This window comes from Cololabis saira, chromosome 6, assembly GCF_033807715.1.
Source record: "Cololabis saira isolate AMF1-May2022 chromosome 6, fColSai1.1, whole genome shotgun sequence".
Taxonomy (NCBI): Eukaryota; Metazoa; Chordata; class Actinopteri; order Beloniformes; family Belonidae; genus Cololabis; species Cololabis saira.
In genome coordinates, this window is record NC_084592.1 from 17424888 (window position 1) to 17448223 (window position 23336).

At 40.6% G+C, this 23336-nt stretch overlaps 1 protein-coding gene across 1 annotated transcript in view; it reads left to right on the top strand.

The window, feature by feature from the left end:
* Positions 1-23336, top strand: part of LOC133445902 (glypican-6-like) — a 106352-nt gene that overhangs the window by 44819 nt on the left and 38197 nt on the right. The window contains exon 4 of the mRNA XM_061723426.1: positions 11112-11277. Within this exon, the coding sequence (XP_061579410.1) occupies positions 11112-11277 (166 nt within the window). The remainder of the gene's footprint in view (positions 1-11111; positions 11278-23336) is intronic.

Genomic DNA, 23336 nt, shown 5'->3' on the forward strand with positions numbered 1-23336 from the left:
ACTAACTTACTGCAGTGCCGTTTTTTTTTTTCTTCCTGTAATCAGTTTGAGTCAATTATCATTATGATTAATATTTATGGAGCTTCTCTGCCGTATAACCAGAAGCCAATGAAAATATAGCAGCCCTCATTCTGACAGAGAGGGAAAAAAATACGAATGAAAAGATGCTGCTCCCTTCTAAGAAATCCAGACTGCTTTCCTCGTTTGTTGTCACCGCAAGTGCACTTGATGAACCTTAAAGACATTGCGTCCACATCAGCCCCCCTCCCTCCCTCCCCATCCCACACCAGTTATATTGGCCGGGCTCATTTAGAAGCTGTCACAGAGGATGTGTTGTTAGTACGTGTTTACTGGGTTACACCCAGCGCTTCCCACAAGCCAGCACGTCCCGGCTTCACCTCCTGACATTTAAGTGGGACCTGAGATCCAGGTCATGTGTCTGGATAGCTAGCCCTTTGATCCCGCGGGCATAAACTCATCTTGATGAATTGAGTGTGAACATAATGAAAAGGAACACTCTGCTGGAGGTGTCTGTTTCACGGCGCCTCCAGCTTCCACGCTTATTGCTCTCTTGGACTTAAACCGAAATTGACTAAATAATTGATGCAGAACTTTCTTTCTTTTTTCTTTTGAAGAGAGCATTAATGCAGTTGCTACTTATGTAACTATTGATTTTCTTAATAATTAATTAAATGATATTAATGAGCTGAGAGATGCACAATATTTGTAACTGCAGGTAGATGTTAGTGCAAGGAGGAAAAATATATTTCTTTTTTTTTTTCTTTTCAGCTGATACAATATCAATATTATCTCACGGTTGAAAATTCTGTCAATCCTGATTCTGTATAAATATTTCCTGAGGGGAAAATCCCAAAACATCAAACTGATGATGGAATTATTTAACAAGCAGCAGCCACATTTACAGATGCTGGGTTTGTATTTTCACTTTTGAGTTTTAGGTTCTCAAAAACACCATCAACAAAACTGTTCCACGTATTGTTTTGTTCAGGGCCCCAGATACCAGGCTGCAAATGTTTTAAAGATGTTCTTCTCTGAATCCATATTGGCCTTGATGGAAGTATCTTTGGCTGGTCCAGGAGCTTCAGTGTGTTGACTGTTTGGACTGGCTGCCTGTGTGAAGGTGGGGTGAGGCTGCCTGGTGAGCCTTGCAGGAGCCCAAACCTCTCGCTGCACCCGCGGCTCCAAAAGCATTCTAGATACCCAGCTAATATTAGTTCTTCTAGGCAGAACGGCTGCGGTTTCAACCACAAATTCAATCTGGGGGAAAATAAAAAGATCTCAAAAAATGCACCCACGAAGAAGACCGTCTGGTGGATGGCTAAAAATTAAACCAGTTCAAGAAATTTTTATAATTTAATGAAATGTAATAAAAACAGGATGAACGTATTCTGTTGTTTTTGTTATAAATACAAGAGGCTTATAAAAGCTTGATTTTACTTTAATTCATTCCAATGACCATGCATCTTCTTAAAACAAGCCTTCATGAACATATGAAAGTGTTAGTATGGATACTATTTACTGAAAATGACGTATTAATGAGCATTAATACTGTCACTTAAGATATGCACTGTGTTTGCATTGAGTAGTAAAATGTCATAAAATAGGGTTACGTGTATTTAAGATGCTTTCTTCCCAGGAATGTAAAAGAATACACGTTTTGGAAGAAAAAACAACAAAGTAATAATAATTCAAATTGGACCACTGCCTGGAGGCAATATAAGTAAAGAAATTATATTAAATTGAATAGAAATAACTGCATCTGCCCAATTCTACAACCTACCAAGCTGAAAGCGGGCACTAACACCGTCTATCGGGTCTGTCTCACTTTGCTGCAGTGGATCGATTCCTTTCGCTTGCATGAATATTGGGACAAAGAACGAAGCCCAGTTAAATGGCCCAGCTGAGCTATGACCTTAGCTGTGCATGTAAACGAACTGACTGTGCTGGGGGCACTAAAAACTAGTAATTTACAAACTGGGAGACAAAAATCTTATTTCCAGAATGTTATCGCCTCGAAAGAGTAAAGCGAGTAAAGCGTTTTCTCTGGCGGCAGCCTTCAGGCGGGCCGAGTTATATCATCGTTACAGAGAAAGCATGGCATGAGGAGTAAAAGGCTCTTTATCACAATCAGCACAGCCATTTAACACGGGCTTTTGTTCAAAGCAAGTTGTAATAAGGGCTTTCATGTCGAGCACAACAAGAGCCAATTGTAGTCAAAACTCATTTATTTATCTCTTTTTAAGAAACATCAAAGACTTGTAAATAATTGTTCTCTTGTATTATTGTTTCTTCAGGTGACAACACAATCGTAAAAAAGCAGCAGGGTGTCATCTTAAAAGAAAAAGTTTTCATAAGTAAATTAATAAATGAAATAAAAAGCAGAATAAAGCACTTTCTGCTTCTTTGTAGGACAATGAGAATAATCCATTAGCAACTCAGGAGCTTTCATTTCTCAACAGGACTCCCAAGTGTAACCATTTGGGTGCTGAGAGTAATACAAGTAAGAATTCCCTGTCATCACAACTCATTTAATGATATCAAATCGATTAGTTCTCATGGACAAGGATGAATGTTATTTCAGATGTCTGATATATTCTGTCTTACAACCTTCTAGTGTTGCTTGAGTTTTGAGCATCTGATTATCCAGCTGATGAATTAGTTTGCTGCAGTCTCTTCTGCAGTTACCCCATCGCTTACTGTAAGACTTCATGAATAGTTTGTGCAAATTCCCTCCATTAATCAAAAGAAGTCTAATCTGTAATTTAATCGGGTCATTTATAGTGAATATGTCATATCAACTGAAATCATCAACCCCTCCGAAGGATTTTAATTTATGCACAATGTACATCTCCTATGTCTTAGAAACACAGATTTTTGTTCTTTCCCAAGAGAATCCAAATTCTGAATGAATTACATTCTTGGTTTCAGCGATTAATGGCTGAAACATTATCCAATTATTGGCACCATCCATTTGACATGCCATAAGTACCATTTTAGACTGTGAAATGTTTCCAATTACTGTCCTCCCTAAAAAAGGCAAATGAATTAAATGTACGTCTAGATATTGCCGCCCGTCTGTTGTGGAATTCATTTGACAAGCATTACGCTGAATGAGTTGTGATATGGGAAGCTTTGCTTAGCCTCTTTCTTACGCAGTTATTTGTGTTTTGTATTCATCCTTTCCAGGATGATCAAATTCATGGCAGAAAAAAGAACCTTTGGTTTTCACCTCTTGTGGTGCAGAATTGATGGTGGATTTTGTACCTTCCTTTTTTTATGTCGAAAAAAGCTGCAATTTCCTGTGCAGGTAGGGGACAAGGTGATGCCTCAAGTGGAGGACTTTAATTGTCATGGGGTTTTGTTCGTCAGTGGGGCAGAATGGAACAGGAGGTCTGCTGTGGTTAAGAGTCGAGTCACAAAGCAAGGCTTTCTGTTTACTGGTCATTCTACGTTCTTACCCTCAACTATGGCCATGAGCTGTGGGTACTAACCGAAAGAACAAGATTGCATTTCTCTCTGTAGATTGGCTGGGCTCTCCCTTAGAGATAGGGTGAGAAGTTCAGTCATCAAGAGTGTCACGGTTTTGGGTTTTGATTAGTTCCTGTTTTATTTTGAAAGTCTTTGTAGATGCATTTAGTTCGAGTTTGACTTCTCTTGTTCCCATCTGTCCTATTGTTTGCACCTGTGTCTCCTCAGCCCCAGTGTAGTGTGTATGTTGTCTTCTCTTTCCCTTCATTGTTGCTAGTCTCTACTATTCTCCCCCAGCCTGGCCGACTGCATGTCATCATATGGATTTATTTTTATTTCAGTTTAAGGCTCTTTTTACTTTTGGAATGTCTGCCAAGCTGCACTTTTTGTTTAATAAAGGACTTTTTGTGTTGAAACCCCTGGCGCTTCATCTCCTGCACTTGGGTCCACTCCACTCAACCATAACACAAAGAGGACTCAAAGTAGAGTTGCGGCTCTTCCTCATCGAGAGGAGCCGATGACGGTTGATGAATGCATTCATCAGGACGTGTTTTGGGCGTGTCCAACTGGGGAGGAACCACGACACTCTGAAGAGATTATTTCTCTGGGCTGGCCTGAGAATGCCTCTGTAATCCTCATAGACAGTATAAAACAGTGGGCGACGCATTAGTCAGTGGTTTCTGAAGTCCGTTTTTCTTCTTGCACGACACAGCCAAGTTGCTTCAGAAGCCGGCTGCAATGCGCACAACCTGCATGTCAATCAGAGTTAGCTTTGCTCCCAGCTCCTTCAACCGAACCCTGCCGAAATATTTGCAGAGCTGCCATCACTAGGATACACCGTTTAATATGTTGACTAGACAGCAAAATCAAAAATAACCATTGTGTTTAGCCAACGCTGGGTGATTGCTTCGCTAAGCGCGCTAGCATGACGATTTAGCTGAAGGGAGTGATACATGTAGCTGCTAGCCATTGGCTGAGCTGACGGTCAATCAATCATATTCAAAAGAAATGTATTGCTCGATATAAACTCTCCTGGCATGTACGTGAAACCAAACGATTGAGTCCGAATTTTTTTTTTCAACCAGGCTGTAAATGTTTTTTTTTTAAGCTCTAAAGTTGAAGATTTTAAAGGGGACCTATTATGGCATCTAATACCTCATTCTCTATGCGGGATTCTGAGTGGGCGGTGAGGCTATGATAATGAGGTACTGTGCTGATTGGCTGCCTGACGCGATGATGCGAATGACGCGATACACCGCTATGAAAAAATTGCGGAAGCTCCGGCCAGCGGAGTTGTTGTTGTTGTTCCGGCCAGAGTTACAGTAGTTGTGGGCGTAGTTTCACGCATCAGAGGCCAACCTGTGTAAATCGCTCCCGTCGTTAAGTAACGACGGGAGCAGAATCTGAACGGCTCATAGAAGCCACATCACACTGGTAGGTTCATCCGGGCGGCTGTACAGACACTGCAGAATTTGGTTGCTTTCCTCCTTCTCTGAGTTGGCAGGCTGAGGTGAGACCACTTTATATATATTAAAGCAAGAGAAAACGTGTTTTTCATAATAGGCCCCCTTTTTTTTTTATATTTTTATCCCTGATTTTTTCCCAATTTTTCATCACCCAGTGCTCCTACCTAAGTGACAGTCCTGGGGCCTCATTTATAAAGCTTGCATGCGCACAAAACAGGGCTTGAAAGATGCGCACGGCACCTTTTACGCAAAAAAAAAAATAACGGGAAAATGTGTGTATCTTTACTCCAACCCTGACCCTAGCGCACGAACATTTTGAAGATATGGGGAACTGGCGACGCAGGCGGTGAGGTGGTGAAATGCAGCCAGATTCATGTCATACTTTTAATGTCATCACATATCAGACTTATAATATAATAGAGCTGATCGTGTCCCTCTGTGTTTGAAGCACAGTGTCAGTGCTTGGATCACTCTGGTGCTGCTTCTTTTTTTTCTGCAACAGATCTGTCCGTGGCACTCACGGCGTTTAGCGCAGCAACGGCGTGCTGCCACTCACTCGCTTTATTTTATACTATTTATATACTATTTATACTTTCACTGTGACCACCAAATAATGTCGTTTTCCTGGCCTCCACCTCTTCCACAACATCTCGATCTCAGTCTCCGTGAAATTTAGTGGCACGGTTGCCTGGCTCGACACGTCTCATTCATCCTGACGCACAGCAGAAACATGCTGCAGGCAGGCGCTGCGCATGCTGGCTCATTTATATGCAAATACAGTCATCAAGTACTTTGCATTGACCATTCATGGTATGAAGTGGGCATGTAGAGGGCGGAATATCAGGCAAATTCCCGTGCGCAACCTTCCAGTTGGACTGTGATTTATAAAGCGAACAATGGGGTAAATCCACAAAGAACAGATTGCGCCCGCAAATAGCGCTGTGAATTGCGCTGCATCTGCGCCCGCAATTTGCCCCGCCTTAAGGTCCTATTCACAAAAGATTTTGCTCTAATGATATACCGGCGCAAACATGCCCATAAAGTTTTGGAGCTGAGTGCAATTTGCCCTTGTCTGAGTAAGTGAGCGGAGCTGTTTCCAGCGTTCTCCATTTCTCCATATTTCAGCACACAGATTGGTCCATAATGAAAACTGCAGAAATAAGAAATAAAGCGAGTGAAAATAAAACGCTGTGAGGCGCAAGGGCGCAATTTCCACTGGGAACAGGGGGGACATGCCCCCCCACTTTTCAAACTCATGCTTTTGTCTCCCCCCCCCCCCCCCCCCCCCCCGTTTTTTTTTTTTTTTTTACAGTTTAAGAACTAACGGTAGGCTCAGCCTGTAAATCCTCAAGACACTGTGCGAAGAGCCCCGTTCCCTCTCCTCCCTCCTCCCCTCGGTGCTCTTCAATGCTGATTTATGGTTCCGCGTTAAATCGACGCAAAGCATACGGCTAAGGTTACGCGGCGACGCGGACCGTTCAGGCCCTTTTTGTGCGCAAGCAAGCTTTATAGATGAGGTCCCAGATAACGATCTGACGGTAATTCATGTTCTGTGTTTTGCTACACACACCTACAGGTCAGCTGTTAAACACACACATTCTAGATTTATATGTTTATATGGTGGAATTGTTTGTAATAAAGCAGCCCCTACTGTATGGATGAATCCTGAGCTCCGTCCTGTTATTTTTATTTTTAAATCCGAGATAAGTCCACAACCCCACTTGATCTGAGTGTGTACAGTCATGTCTGACTGTAGATTTCACCCTTAATATCATTCAGTATCACACAGGCTTGAATGATATTGAAGAGCGAGAGAAACAGAGATTGAGGAGTGAGTTTGCGCGCAGTTAATACACGCTTCGAAAAGACGGTATTTGCTCCACTATTTTTGCGTGTGGCAAATAGCGCTGGCCTTTGTGAATTAGACGGTTTTTGCAATGAGGCTTATTTGCATAGAAAGGGGGCAATTTTGCGCCGAATGTATGAATATTACCTAATTTACATGCATGCAAATAGCAAAGGCGCACAATGCCACTATTTGCTTGGCAGCGCAGTTTGTGGTGCAATTTGCCTTTTGCGGGTGCTTTGTGAATTAGACGCTCTCTTTTTGTGTCATTTGCACCGGTTTAGCGGCCGCAAAAGCCGCGCAATCCTTTTGTGGATTTACCCCATTGTGTGCAAGTGTGCGTGCTCACGGTTTTATGAATCCAGATTTTTTGTGCGCACGCCATTTTCTGCTTTTGGGCGCACGTACATTTTAAGTATGGATCCTACACACTCTTTTATAAATGAGGCCCCTGGGCTCCTCTCTACCAACCCCGGGAGGGCCCTGCACTGAGCTCAGGTCTCCTCCTTAACCTGAGGAGTGAGCAGGCCGCATCTTTTCACCAGACAGGCTGGGGTTTCTCTGGCCGGACGTAGCGCGTGGAAGGATCACGTTATTACGGCTAGATCCTCCCCACCCCACCTGGCGCCCCGTTTGGCCAGAGGGGGCATGTATAGCCCAGGACTGCTGCATGTTTTTGTGAGGGTAGCTCACATTGCTACCCAAGGGAACACGGGGAGAACATGCAAACTCCACACAGAAAGGCCCTTTCACCAACCCCACCCAGGGTGTGGGCGCCAAAGTCATGGGGGAACTAACACGCACCTCAGCGCCCACAGCGCCCACAGCATCCCCGGCGGGAATCGAACCCTAGGTCCCCTTTAACATGCGGGTAAATAGGCATTGACTCACTTTTGGAGCCAGCCTCTACCAGTCAGTTGATGAACTACAACGAATCTTAGTTACCGTGAGGGTCAATGCGGAAGTAAGATAGTTGGTACTTGGTATTCCCCCGGAGGAGCTGCACAGGGGGGCTGTAGACTGGGAGGTCTGGTCCTCTGCTTAGGCTGCTGCCCCCGCAAACCAATGGTGGGAAACCGGAAGTTGATAGATGGATGGATCTTTTTGTACAAACCAAAATAGATTAGACTTGTCTTCTTTTGAAAACGTCTGACCTTAGATTTCTTTGTGAGGATGCTGGGAAGGTTTTCTTGTGTGATCATGTTTTCACAAAGGACAAAGGACCATACAGCAGGGTGCCTTTGAGTGATGGTGCTCTTCCCAAAGAGCTTATGTCAGCTGGAAAGGATTTTGCTTTCCAAATTTTATATATATATATTTTTAAAAAATGAAAAGGAAAAAAATCTGCTGTTTACACACATTTACATTTGAGAACGTTTTTGAATAATGTGTGATGTATTAAGTCTGCACTTTCTCTGCAGTTGTTATTCACACATCCACGTCACAGTGGGAGATTCTCCACTGCAGATACACTATGTTCTCACAACATATTAAGAGTGAAGACACCCTGCCGTGGAACCTGGGCAGAAAACATAAGAGGCAACACCACATGCATCAAGTAGTCTGTGGAAATTACTGTTGCATTTTCAGCGCATTAATGATGGCGGATGAGGCTTCCCACCAACAAAGCAATGTCTGTTTTTGTGTTGATATCAATGAGACTTTTGTCTGAACATATTTACAATAATGTCCTGGGTGGTCATCAGAAGAGAGTGTGAAAAGACTTCCGTTATCAGGTCTGAGCACACGATTGCAGAAAACGCTCCAGAGGATTTCCTGCTGGATCCACATAAACTCTGATTTCTAGCTTTTTTTTTTCTTCTTTGTAGCCAGCTGGAAAATCTCTGCAAGAACTGAACGACTTTTACGTCCACAGTTAATCATTTAGTACTGTAGATGTTGGATTTTTTTGTTTGTTTGTTTTTTTATTCATCCAAAGTGACTTAGAAGTGAGAAGAAATATTCAAGCTTCAGTATAGTAAGAAACGTAATGGCTACAGTGGTAAAACAGACATTCCTCCATCAGCAGTGGTAAATATGAAGAAGAAACCAACTGAAGGTGTATAACCCTTACCTGCTATGTGGACAGCTTATTTTAATTCAGGGTTCTTGCCAGAGGTCATGGTTGCATGTTTACTCAGCTACTGGAGGACTTTTGCAGCATATTACATTTGGTCTCTGGAAAGGAAGAGGGGAGGGGGGCGGCACTTGCCTTCAAAGATACCACTAACCTGAGCAACTACCATCAACTGTGCGTGACATTACATCGGATCTGCCTTTAACCTGCTGTGAAACCTTTTGGACTCTTAAAATGCTGCTATTATGTTTTTTTTCACAAGTTGTATTTTTGAAACTAGTGGAGCAGATGCAAAGCGTTACCAGCCATGACTTATTTACTCTACCACAAACATCCAGCCACGCATCTGTTATCTACACGCACTTATTTCTGCTCAGGGTCACGGCGATCTGCTGGAGCCTGCCCCGGCTCCCGTCAGGTGAAAGGCAGGGTGACGCCCTGGGCAGGTCGCCGGTCCATCACAGGGCCACATACACTCGCACTGGCTGATGAACCTGCTGTACGTGTTTGTTTTCTTTACACTGTGGGAGGAAGCCAGGGTTCCCAAAGAAAACTCGTCCAAGCGCAGGGAGAACATGCAAACTCTACCCAGACAGGCTGCGGGGAGTCGAACCCAGAACCTCCTGGTTCCACTGTGCTGCTTGACAACTTTGGCTGTATTATGTTTCAGATGGTTAGGCATGAATGTGCTGTCCTCGCCCTGAGTTTTTCTGGTGTTCACCCGCTAGACAGTGAGATAACAATGCTCAAAAAAATAAACTTTTCTCTCTTTTAGCTGGTTTATTGAAGAATGGCCTCTGACTATTGCCTTCTCTTTGACCATCGTAAAACTGAAATATACAAAGTGTTGTATCACCTGACATTACAAATTACCTTTTTACATGCAAGCACATGCAAAACAAACACTTTCATAACTAACGTAAATATGCAAATAATGATATGATGTTATGCAAATCAAAGAATTATATATGTCATAACCAATACTTACAGACAAATCTTGTCCAGAGCAACAATACCAGGTCAATATCAGCTTAACTTGTGGCTCGGCTCGCTTTTCTTTGAAGACATCCTAGAAGCGAAAAGGAAAAGACATTTTATACACCAAAAAGGTTTAAAAAATGGATGGAAAAAAGAGCCAAGATAAAAGTATCTGGAATTTTTGAACAATGAATCAAGATGCTTCTGGGGTTATAGCTGCTTGTATTATGTAAATAGACAGCAGATTGTCCTCAAGTGACTGAAATTTTAATAGAGTGATGTATCTGTACTTTAGGTGACTCATCTCTGGAAATCAAAATAAAGAAAAATAATAACACAGGATATCCAAACATAATTAGTTCTCTGTCCAGAATACAGCCCCGTGTCTATAAGCCTAAGATTTTTACATGTTCTACCACCTGTGATTAAGCCCTTCTAGTCAGCCAGCTTGTCCAAAATCTTTTTGTTTTTTTTATACAACCAGGGATGTTGGAACTCTTGCAAAATGTTTGCTCAATCTGAAAGATTTCCAGTTCACACAAACAGTCTTTGTGTGCACCCACACCTGTCAGGCATCCTTCTGTTGACTTTACACACGATCACACCGCCAATGCAGTTTGCCTTGTGTTTTGTCTGAACTCACCGTAATGATGAAAACGAGTGACTCATCACCCTAACAAGCAAACTGCCACATGCATCCTTGTCAAAAGTTACTTGAGTACTCTTTTAAATACCACCGCTCTTCTTCTTCCACTCTGAAATTGTACAAAACAAAAAATAAAACATCCTTCCCTTCAGGTTTCAGCCTCAAATCCATCATCTTAACTATTTAGTGGCAGAATTTATACAACTTTGGCATCTGCTGTACTTCAGTCAGTAATATTTGTTTGAGTTTACAGTTTCTAATGATTGATATTAACCCGATTCTTTATATAAGGAGACATTTCTATGCACACCATATTGTCTGCCATGTGAGAGTGGGAGAGCATGTTTGATCATTGGAATATAATGTCTCGTGGCATTTCTGAATTGCACCGTATGAAATATGAACTATTCTGTCAATTATTCTCGAACAATGTGTAAAATTAGAACAGAAATGATTTCTCAGGCAACTCGCAGCACAGTTACAGAGAATATAAGTACAAAGACATAACACGGCATGCATAAATCACTCAGATCAACCTGATTAAAGCTGTCGTGGATTTCAAAGAGCTGTTCAGCCACTGATGGTTGCTGTTAAACTCTGTCTTTGCAGGTGAGCAGCACTCCACCTTGTATACGAGCTCTGACAAAGATGCTGTACTGCCCCTTTTGTCAGGGCATGCCCTCCGTAAAACCATGCAAGAACTATTGCCTTAACGTGATGAAGGGCTGCCTGGCCAATCAAGCCGACTTAAACCCAGAATGGAACCAGTACATCGGTAAGTCCTTTTTCCCACTCAGATGCACAGTTCTCTTGCATCCTTTTTTTTACCAATTATTTGTGTTGCTGTATTAATGTGTGGGTGCACAGCTCTGTGATGTGGTCAAATTGAGCTAATGGATGCGGTCGTTATGGGGAAAAGCACAGAGAGCGTTACATAATATGAGCACTCAGAATAATGAGACACTTGTAGATTCAATTTTCATTTTGGCGGTTACCACGGTTTGCTGCTTTATGCATTGTTGCCTTTTAATTAACAACCACAAAGTGACGTGAATTACTCTAAAACTGTACTACTAACAGAATGAGTTGAGTTATCTTGTGAGATGCTGAGTTTGGACCCATCAGACGGATCAGTCACGGCAAAATGTCAAACATTAAAAGTTTGTAGTATAATAGAAATCAGTGCTCTACGTTGTAAAATATAACTTTCTACTAGTACCGTGGCATTATTATATTTCAACATCTCTTTCGTTGACTTACATTTTGCCCCTCAGCTATTCCTCCATCAACATTTCCAGCAAAAAGAAGGTTTTATTTATGAGGTTCTGGCCTCCTTCTTGGTTAAATTGTGAGCGGTGCAGGGAGGAACTGCACCGCAGGGAACGTCAAGTTTTCTAACAAGATGTTCAGCAGGAACTTGTTAGTTCGCATGAAGAATACAAAAGATGAGTAATATTTATAGAATATTTGATAGAATTCCTCCTGATTCCTGCTGTAAGATCACTCTGCTGAACCGAAGCAAATCTGAGACTGTGAAATCGTTATTAGAGCGTCTCGACCAGGACGACTGCTTGATGTAGGAAATAAAACACTGAATTTTCACCACTCAAAAGATGTTGTTTTTTTACGGTTGGGATTATGTTTCCTTCTTTAAAGTTAGCATAATATGGCAGACTTGTATATTTATGCATTTGCATGTTTTAGTATAAATTATTCATTCAACATACGAGTGGATATGTAAAAATCAGGCAAGCGGAGTGATGTTTACAGATGTTTACAGAGATGCAGCTCAAAACCTCATATTTGTCTTTACCGAGTGGTGGAGATCTGATTAGTACATCCCTGGCTCATTCCTCATGTTTCTTCTGATCTGCCAGCGCTGTTGACAATCCTCCAGAGAGGACTGCCGATAGCACAGACGGGAAATCAAATCTCGTAAACATGTTTCAATCAGAAACTCACTGTGGCACTCACATTTTATGGAGCAGGTAGACACATTTAAATAATAATAATTCTATGAATAATTACATTTCTAAATAACTACTGAAGACAGTACATTCAGAGCTCTTCTTCTTCTGTCTGGGTCTGGCTCGCTGCGGCCCCTCACAGACTCAGTGACATTGAGATCTTCATTTCAGCTGTTGCAGAACTCATCGTTCTGGAACAACAGTGTCCTTTATGGCCCTGCTTGGTATGTTCATGTTCATTTTCATGTTACCAAATCATATTGGGATATATCAGATGATGATGCTGCTCGATGGAAACTCATCCAGTGTTCTGTGCATCACGAGTCTAAGAGTAGAAGTCCCTGAGGGAAACTTTGACCGATGTTTAATAACTGCGGCGAGAACTGAGTCCTCATGTTTCAGCTTGGTGTTTAGCTCTTTAAGCATTAATTTGTAATTAGAACACGTCAAGCAGATTCAGTGTAACATTGACAAATTGTGCAACTGTCTTCCCACCTGATGAATGTTTGAACAGATTTCTTGCCCTCCGTTCTGCGCCGTCTCCTGAGAACGTTTTTTTTTTCCCTTTCTTTCTTTTTTTAATTGATATTTGATCCTCAATACCTAATCCCTCATATCTTGGCCTCTCAGTAATTTAACACTGTGGATGTAGCGCAAATCATCCCGCTTGCGACCTTGATGCACCTGCATGCAGCTTAGATTCGGTCTTTGTGAAAGCCAGTGGGACTACATGGATCAGTGAACCAGAACAGTGACCAGCTCAAAGAAGGGGAAAGCTGCAAAGAGCCGGAGTGCATTCCCGGAGAGATCTGCAGTTATCTTTCCTTTCAGATTAACCTTTATTTATATTTAATTTAATTCAATGCGGAACTGATCTGTTTAATACATGATCCACAGAAGCAAGAATTTCTCTGCTTCAGCGAGCGGGTGGCGAGCAGATGAAATCCTGCAGCAAATAGGACAAAAACTGACAGATGTTACCTTGTGTTAACATCCAAACAATGTATATATATATATATATATATATATATATATATATATATATATATATATATATATATATATATATATATATATATATATATATATATATATATATATATGTGTGTATGTATGTATGTATGTATGTATGTATGTATGTATGTATGTATGTATGTATGTATGTATGTATGTATGTATGTATGTATGTATGTATGTATGTATGTATGTATGTATATATATCACTCTATAATGGAGTGACTATTTTAAGTCATGTCAGGTGAGCTTTGTCAATTCCCCAATATGTTACAGAGATGTGAGCTGCCATTTCTATTTATCCCCTCTATTAGATATATTTCAGTTGTTATAGAATACTATGTACATGATACCGAGACAGTAAGACTGCAGTACATAGTGGTGCAATAGAAATATGTATTTTACCCATAAGCATAACTAAATATAGTGTGTGTGTGTGTGTGTGTGTGTGTGTGTGTGTGTGTGTGTGTGTGTGTGTGTGTGTGTGTGTGTGTGTGTGTGTGTGTGTGTGTGTGTGTGTGTGTGTGTGTGTGTGTGTGTGTGTGTTAGAGAGGTCACGTGGTGCCAGGAGAGGGAAGGCCAGTGAGAACCCGCAGTGTTCAGAGTTCTGATGGCCTGAGGGCCGAAACTGTTCCAGAGTCTGATTGCGCTGTTTGAGAAGCTTTTACCTGATGGTAGCAGGGAGAACCGTGTGTGTGTGTGTGTGTGTGTGTGATCACATGTGATGCTGGAGGCTGTCCTGATGCACCGTGTCCTGTATAATGTCCAGGAGGGCAGGGGAGGGAAACGCCCATGATCCTCTCTGCTGTGCTCTCCACCTCTCTCTACGGTCCTGCAGCCAGACACCCTGCAATTCTCAAACCAGAGCGTGAACGCTGAGCTAAAGCCAATGAACAGCGTTTTGACATAAATGGTGTTGTTGTCCCGGTGTCTCATGGTCAGGTGCAGACCCAGGGACACAGCATCATCTGTGGATCCACTGGAGCAGTAGGAGGTGTCCAGTGTAGGTGGGATGAAGGATTTGATGTGCTGAGTGACTAGTTTTTCCATCACAAATGGAGTCGGTCCCACTGGGCGATAATCGTTCACCTTTGATGTGGGTGACTTCTTTCACACCGAAATGATGGTGGAAGTCTTGAAGCACCTGAGAACAGTCTCAGTTGTTTTCGTAGTCTCTATAATTACTGGATAAACCCCCTGTGGCATTTGAAACGAAGAAGCCCGCCTCCTTATAGCTCAGCGTCATCCTTGGACCCTTCCAGACCAACCCACAGCCACTCATGGTGGGCGGTTTGTATAATTAACATCAACACAAGCTGAAATGTTGGCATGCAATTGCTCTGCACACTCATTCAACCATCCATGAACAAAACAGCTTTGTCCACGAGCAGGCGTGAACTTCTGTAAGGAACGCATCATCCATTAAGACCATTAAAATGGTTTATCGAAATAGAGAATGTCTTCCCTATTTGTTACAAGACATCAACAACCCATTTCATACTATAAAAACGTTACAGATGGTGTAGGGCTGTTCGATTAATCGATTTTAAATCGTAATCGCGATTATGTAATTAGAACGATGTTAAAACGTGAAACTCGTAAAATCGATTTTTCACTTTTTCTTTTTTTTTTTTTTTACCTTGTCTACACACATATTAATGATTGATGGAAATACCTCTCAATAACTGCGACAAGTGCTGCAAGTGCAAGTGCTGATTTGCTGATTTTTTTTTCAGAGATAAAACTTTATATTTTATTATATTTTTTAAAACTTTTTTTCAACTTATTTTACAGAGCTTTGCACTTTATTCATTCATTTTTGGTTTAATAAGAGCAAAGTTTGCACTTAAAGCCCAATGGGGCAAATGTTCAATAAAAAAACAGCATATTTGAAATCATTTCTTTGCCTTTTGTCAATTCACAAAATAATCGTTATCGTAATCGAAAATCGGATTTTGAGAGAAAAAAATCGAGATTTTATTTTTGGGCAAAATCGAACAGCCCTAAGATGGTGAATGATCGAGGCTTGTGATGGGGAAACGCTGGCCGAGTGGAAGTGGAAGTGGTGGTGTTGGTGGGGACTTATTGACTCGTGACTGTTTGAACATCTTTTTAATCACTTTCACCACACTTGATATTACAGCTGAAGATATTTTTGGTACTCCAAACGCATCCAACCATGTGTACTTACTGTATTTAAAAACACGACACGACCACATTAAACTCACCTTGACTCCTATGTGTCATTTGACAGCAGAGGCCTGTTCTCAGGCTGGTAAGCTAAGGGTTTTAAGATAGGTGTCCGATAACCGGCCACATATATATCCACATCACTTGACAGTCTGTCAAATGTGGTCTTAAATTCAATTCATCAATTTTCAAAACCACACATCTGGTTCAGGGTCTGGTTCATTGCTTCAGTAAGGAAACATCACTATTTCCACCTAAACTATCTGGGTTTATATTTTTGAGAATATACACACTCAAATCCATTTATGTTGTAGGCCGTAGTGATTATTGTCCATATGGCAGACTGCTTCCCACTTGGACTCTCAGACATTCATCAACCTCATCGCAGACGTTTAAATTCACTCAGAGGAATATTAATAAAATGAATAAACTTTCTTGCAAGGCTCCACTTGAATTTGATACTTTTTGCATTGTGGTTATTAATCCTGGAGCAAAGTTCCCTCCGTGTCTAGCAAACCTCTCGATTACTGTTCCCTTGTGCAGATTAAATGCCAATTCCATATCTTTTGGCTGTGACATTTTATGCTCATTACAAGCTGAAAGATTTTCAATTAGGTGAAAGTCTAAGCAAAAAAAAAAAAAAAGAAATATCCTAGTTTTGTGACTAAAGCTGTTTCATGTTTTTTTGCAAAGACAGACAGATGAGTGTTTTAGGAATTCCTGTAAAGGTGAAATATATACATATATCAGTGACGTTTATGTGAAACAGATACATTGTTATAACTAAGAACTAAGGTGGGCCAAACACTTGTCAATTCTTGTTGAGCATCTGCCTCGATTTGACATGATATTTGGGAGGTGAATACTGATAAAACCAAAGGGTGAGAGATCCTTCAAAGCCGGAGGCTGTGCCCCTGAGAATATCATGAAACTGAATTTATGTAATGAGAGGTTTCTATTTCTTGCAAACATGTGAGAGAACTTGGAAGAAAAAATACAACAACAAAAAAACTTGCCAACGCACATTACAGCGATGCCTTACCTTACCTTACCTTACCTTTTTTGAAGTGTGTCTCAGAAAGGGGTTGTTATGGCGTAGCCTGGGGCAAATAGATGTGTAAGAAAGCATTGCTATATGTTCCAAAGAAATTTAAAACATTTACACACGTCTTTAAATGTATTCATGCTCTCTGCCTCCTTACCGAAGCGAAAATAACAGGTTAAAGCCTGTTTGAATTTTTCAGTTTCACTTTTTGCATCCAAAATGAATAAATGAGTAATGGCAACAATCCCAAGCTAAATCCAAATTTCCCTTGCATCCATATTATGGAACAGTATCTATTATCTATATCCGTGTGGCGACCTTGTACAAATGAAAATTTAATAGTCATGTACCGTATGTCCTTGTGCATAAAATGGAAATATTAATGTCTCTTCACATCAGTTTGAACATTTTCCAGTCTAAGAACTACCATAGTACAATTCCATATATAATATTGATCACTGACATCGCTGCCGTCTTCGTCTCTTCCTTGAAGTTACTCTTAAAATAAAGTCTGATCTGAATAAATCATACCCACGATCGAATCAACTCCACCGAGTCACCAGTTACTAATCCATTCGTTCCCACTGCAAGCTGTAATCCTCGTTGACTCCTTTCCAAGACTTTCTCCGTGCGTTGATTATGGAAAAAGATGCAAACAGCAGTTTGTAGTTTTCTGCGGTAATCAAAGCCTAGTTAGTCAAAACAAGTCATTTGTTTTGGAAATTAATTTGTGATTAAAGCCGCGTCTTGTACATTTCTAATTACAATAAACATGTATTTTGAAAAGCAGGCTACATGCAATTTGATGAAATAACGGATGAGATTAGATTGTAAATACATTCAGACACTAATCAGCCGAAGAGCTTTCGCTGTTCACTGCATCCAACTCCAAGGCACTGAACATGATCAGGATCCTATTTGTATGTAAGTTTGAACTCGTCAAGTTTTGTGTTAATTTTGTTGAATAATTTTGTGAAACACAATATTTTTGTCTAGTTTTTGTCCGTCTCTCAAGGCGTTTGGATATCACTCTCAAACATTTGCATGTGTATGAATATTTTTCTCTTCATTCTGTCGATTTGATCTTTCCTGTGATGGAAATATTTTCCTCACAATACTTTGAAGTCATGCTTAAGTAAGTTGGCTGATTCTGCCAGTTTTTGGTTGGTGTTCATAGGCTCTCGCTGCTGAGACGGGTGTCGCCACACCGCAAGCGATGGGCATCGATTCTATCTGCTCATTTCTTCTTAATTAGGTGATTTGTTTCAGTTGGGAACCGAAGCTCGCCACAGCCTGTTTATTCAAATTCAGGACAACAAAACCCTTTGTGGGAGAATTCCTCATGAATAAAGTATTGACGGAAAACCTTCCCTAACAAACTGTAAGTGGTCAGCCCATGGCTGGAAGTCAGACCACACAGACAGTTCCTGCTCACAGGGATGATGAAGGGGTTTGAATTCTATCCTTTCACAAGCATAAATTCAAAAATGCCGATACATCTCACAGCCCGTCCACTTCAACATAATGAAGCCGGGTCATTTTGCACCAACAAAGTCGCGCGGGTTAAACGTGTGCATGTACGGTACCCTACCTGCACGAGTCGATGCAAGTCATCCGAGCTGGCTCGTGTCGTGACCCCATCCAGAGTGGAGTGGGGGTTTTTTTTGGATACGCATTTCAAGTACTCACTAAACTTTGTTGCAGTTTAAAATTAAATTTGATTTGATAAATGATAGAAGACAGGCAAGATGTTAATGAGTGAATAAATATGAAGAAACTGAGTTTGGAAGTGCGTAACCTTCACTACTAGGATAACATAATCCCTTTCTTGAAGGAAATGTATTACACCATGCTGTAGAAAAAGAGAGACAGAAGAAACCCAGGATAACGGATAACTCTGCCCTCCAGCATTACTATGGTGTCTCATTTGTGTCATCCATCCCAAACCCGACATGTTACGCCGGCATCGGTTGCGCAGGTGATTGATTATAAGCTGGTTGCGAGTGAACCAGTGTGGAAAAATGGGAAGTTTCTGATTGGACTGATGGACTTTGGCTGTGATTGTTCTCTTATTCCTTTACTAATGAATGATGTGATGCTGAAGATAACTCACCAGAATACGAGCCTGGAGCCGATGTTGTAATTTAACACTTGAATGTCACGCTGCTGGATAAATTATGCACCAGATATTTTGAGCTGGACATCAAATTGTTACTTTTTGGTTCAATTTTATGAATAGTTGATGCAGTATATCTATTCACAACATTACAATTTGCTTGATTTAATCCTAAATCTTAATTGTTCTGAGCCAGTTTGGTTCAAGAAGGAGTTTACTGCTTCCTTTGCTTCCTTTTTTTTTCTTTTTTTTTTATAAATTTGTTTATTGTAAACAGGACAATGATAACGACAATAACAAGAGCAACAAAGCGAGTAGAACATTACTATATACAGTACAGGTGCTTGCTGATCAGAGAAAACAATTAAATAATAATAACGGTGAATAACAAAAAGAAAAAAAAAACAAAGAAAAAAGGAGCACAATATATCGGAATCTCTTGAGAAAGGAAAAATAAACGGAAAGAAGAGGTGTGCTCCATCTTCACATCGAATCCTGTTTACATTATTTTTTCAATTTTTATAGTGAGCTTTTACCCACTCCCGCCACCCCCCACCCCCCACCCATAAAATGACTAAGTTAATAAAAATAAAATCATACGTTAATAAAGGGGGGAAAGCGAATAAGTAAACTGGTTAAATAATAATAATAAAAATAAATAAAATAAAATAAATAAATAAATTAAAAAAAAAGGGGGAAAAAGAAAAATAGCTTCATAGACAAGAAGGGGAAATTAGTATAGCAAGATGGGAAGAAATTTCAGAAGATAGAAAGGAAGAGGAAGGGTCACCTGTTCTCCAGAAGACTAGAACTAGGAGACCTCGTCAGCATCAGGAATGATAGTAAGTTCTCTTATAAGGACTAACAGGGGGTCCCAGGTATTCTGGAAAGATTTCAGGGATCCTTTCAATGAAAATCTTAACTTTTCTAACTGAAGGCATTGTAAGACATCTCGTATCCATTGATCATGTGTTGGGGGGGAGGCATGTTTCCATTTGAGAAGGATACCTTTGCTTCCTTTTCATGGGTTGGGAATGTTGTAATGGGTGACTTAAAGGGGACCTATTATCAAATCAAATCAAATCAAATCAAACTTTATTTATAAAGCACCTTTCATACATAAAATGCAACAGAAAGTGCTTTACATAAAAAATATTAATGCCCTGTTAAAGGGGACCTATTATGGCATCTAATACCTATTTTAAACAGGCCTTGAATGTCTTAAAAACAAGCTTTTGATTGTTTTTGCTAAATAAATTAGAAATTCAGTCTCTGAGCCATGTCTTTAGCATCCCATTCTCTAACCTCATTCTCTATGCAGGATTCTGAGTGGGCGGGGCTATGATAATGAGGCACTGTGCTGATTGGCTGCCTGAATGACGCGATACACTGCTACGAAAAAATGGCGGAAGCTCCGGCCGCCGGAGTTATTGATGTTGTTCCGGCCAGAGTTAGTTGTGGGCGTGGTTTCACGCATCAGAGGCCAAACGATGCAAATTGCATTTTGGTTACGTAATGAAAGGGAGCAGAATCTGAACGGCTCGTAGAAGCCACATCACACTGGACGGATCATCCGGGCGGCTGTACAGACACTGCAGAATTTGGTTGCTTTCCTCCTTCTCTGAGTTGGCAGACTGAGGGGAGACCACTTTATATATGTTAAAGCAAGAAAAAAATTGTTTTTCATAATAGGTCCCCTTTAATGAATATATCGATCTCCTGAGGGGAGAAAATAAGCATTATATTGCATAATTTATGTACACATATCTACAAGGCCTTTATCAAAAGCTGCTCCCCCACGTCATTGCCAACAAGTTACCTGTGGCCACAAGAGCAGAGGCATCCCTCTTTTCTTCCCAGAAGGTGTTGAAAACGGTCTTGTTCCAGGAAGACTTTCTATCGTGAACTGCACTCCCCCCTCTAACTTCCCGAGCACTTGAACGTCTTAGTGGCACTCAGCCACACTTATTTAATCACTGTTTTATCTACGCCTACTTTGATCTTCTCTGTTGTCGTAGCTTGATTGTATTCCTCCGTGGTGAGTCACTTTGGATAAAAGCTTCTGCTGAATAAAATGTAATGTAATAATGTAATTAGTGAAATGTTTTATATTTTCTAATTGGAAAATAAAAGATTGCTTTCAGCTAAAATACCTCCCACGGAAAGAAGGACAAACAAGAAGCCACACTGTTATTGTATTCCCTAAATAAAGAGCTCAATAAAGTGCTTTTTGCTCAGTTTTGACTCTGTTAGGTTTGATCCGACGTTTTTCTGCTGTAGTGTGACATTCAGGGAATTTCCTAAGTCGTTAAATGGATTTGAAAGGGAAAATGTTCTAACTCATGCTGTGCTCTTTGAAATTATCCACTTTTTACTAAGTCATAAAATGGCATATATACAGTACAGACCAAAAGTTTGGACACACCTTCTCATTGAAACAAATGGGGAAGTGTGTCCACACTTTTGGTCTGTACTATATATATATAGCATTCCCACGCCAGAAGACTTCTTGGCAGCATTCTTTGAAGTTTTCAGCATGATGGTGAGGTTGAAACAGCAACTTTTGCGAGATTTAGTGCAGCATTTTTAAAGCATAAGACGGTATGGATCATTTACAGTGTAGACTATCGTTGGGCATAAGTTTTAAAAGCCGGCAACACGGAAAGCATTGGTTAGTATAAGTCATCTATATGTTATCAAAACGCTCTTTGTAAGTTTCCACTGTGTTATGCAAATGTTATGCACATGTCCAAATTGTTATGAATATGCTATGTATAGACTCAATAGACTGTATAGATTTTGAACATCAGCATACGCTGGCTAAACCATCATGGTGTGACAGGGCCTCAACAAAAGACTGGCAAATTCTTTATAAAAAATAACCCCCTCTTGGTATGAAAGTACTTTTTTGTGTTTTTTTTTCAGTTTTTCACAGTACTATTAGCCATTTGAGTGAACCATATACAGTAGATGAGCTGTGTTTTGCGGAACCAAAATTACACTGGAGCCATTTTTCATTGTGAGAGAGTCTTGACGAGCGAAGCACCGTGGATGGGCCTTTTCACTTTCCCTATTTGTCCTTGTCTGCTGGAGGTTGTTGCTGGCTGACATAGCCTGATTTTAAGAGGGCATCAATCTTGTTGAAGAGACAGAACCCAGAGTAATATGCTCAGAGTAAAATTACCTTGTCCAGGTCTCGCTATGGTTAAGCAAGACAGAGCATGCAAGCATGTTTCATCTCACATGCAGGAACATTAGGCTTTCAAAGAAAACTTTCTTCAGTCATGCTGTGGTGACATGTCATTGTGACTTTTAGTTGTCCATTTTCTGTGTTCAATAAGCTCCATTTGTTTTCAAAAATGAAAGAAACCTGGTTCAGAATAGGATGAGATGCATCTAATTACACGCCTTTGTCGTGTTCAAAAAGCGGCATATCTTAATGCTGCAAAAGTGAGGCTGTGAAGATTTCACTCAGTGTGGCAGCCATGCCTCAACGGACCGGGCTTCATGTACTCCACGTAAATGATAGTCATTAACTCTCCATGTCGGTAGTTTTCATGTGCCATGCAGGTGGCCCGATTCTGGGGGAACAAAGTCATACCAACCCAGTCAACAAGGATTCTTATTCTTCTGCCGTCGTCTTCCTCTCGCGCGTCTCGCCTCTCACGTCTCTGCTGTTCTCCCTCAGCGATGTAGGAAGACAAAGTTTCAGATGTGTGTTTGTTGATCCCGTCTGATAAGTTGCTGATAAGTCGCCACTGTTGGGAAAGCTTGCCAGCGCGTCTGATGCTGGGGGCACTTTTCCTTTTTTTTTCCCAAAAAGGAAAAAACCCCAAGCTGTTCCCAGTTGGATTTGTTGACCTACATTTTCAGTATTTGGACTTGAAAGTTTTTAACTGTACGCTTGCATTCAGGTATTCTTTCTTATCTGTTACGTTTAGTTTTTTTTATTATTATTATTATTTTGTGCAGAAAATAGATAGATATGTCCTAAATGCAACATTCAGAACAACAGAAGACTCTCCACTTATTGCATTGATTTTCCTTTTTTCTCCCATTTCTGGGAGAAAAACTGTATGGCAAGACAAAATGCATGGGATTTTCATTTAAAAAAGCATTCAAAATAAATGTAGTGTAGTATCTAAACCATATGGACAGCACAAAGGCTGAATGACAGACGTAGTAATAAGAAAATATAATATTTATTGCATAACTGTTGCACAGAGTCAAGTGTTATCTGCACTTTTAGACTATATGGTTGCGTAAGGGTGCAATTTAGGAACTACTTTACGAAAATATTTGTCACCGACGCAATCTGTATGTTATGATTGCAAGCATTACAGGCCATTTGCAATTCACACTGTAAACAAACAGAAGAGCTCTTCAAAGGCTCCGAATTTGACATAATTGGAAAGGAAATTGAGTCAGAGCTGCAGCAGTGCTGTGTAGTTTTTTTTTCTTCTTCTACCATTAAAGATCCCGGAAGAATAAAAGAAAGGGAA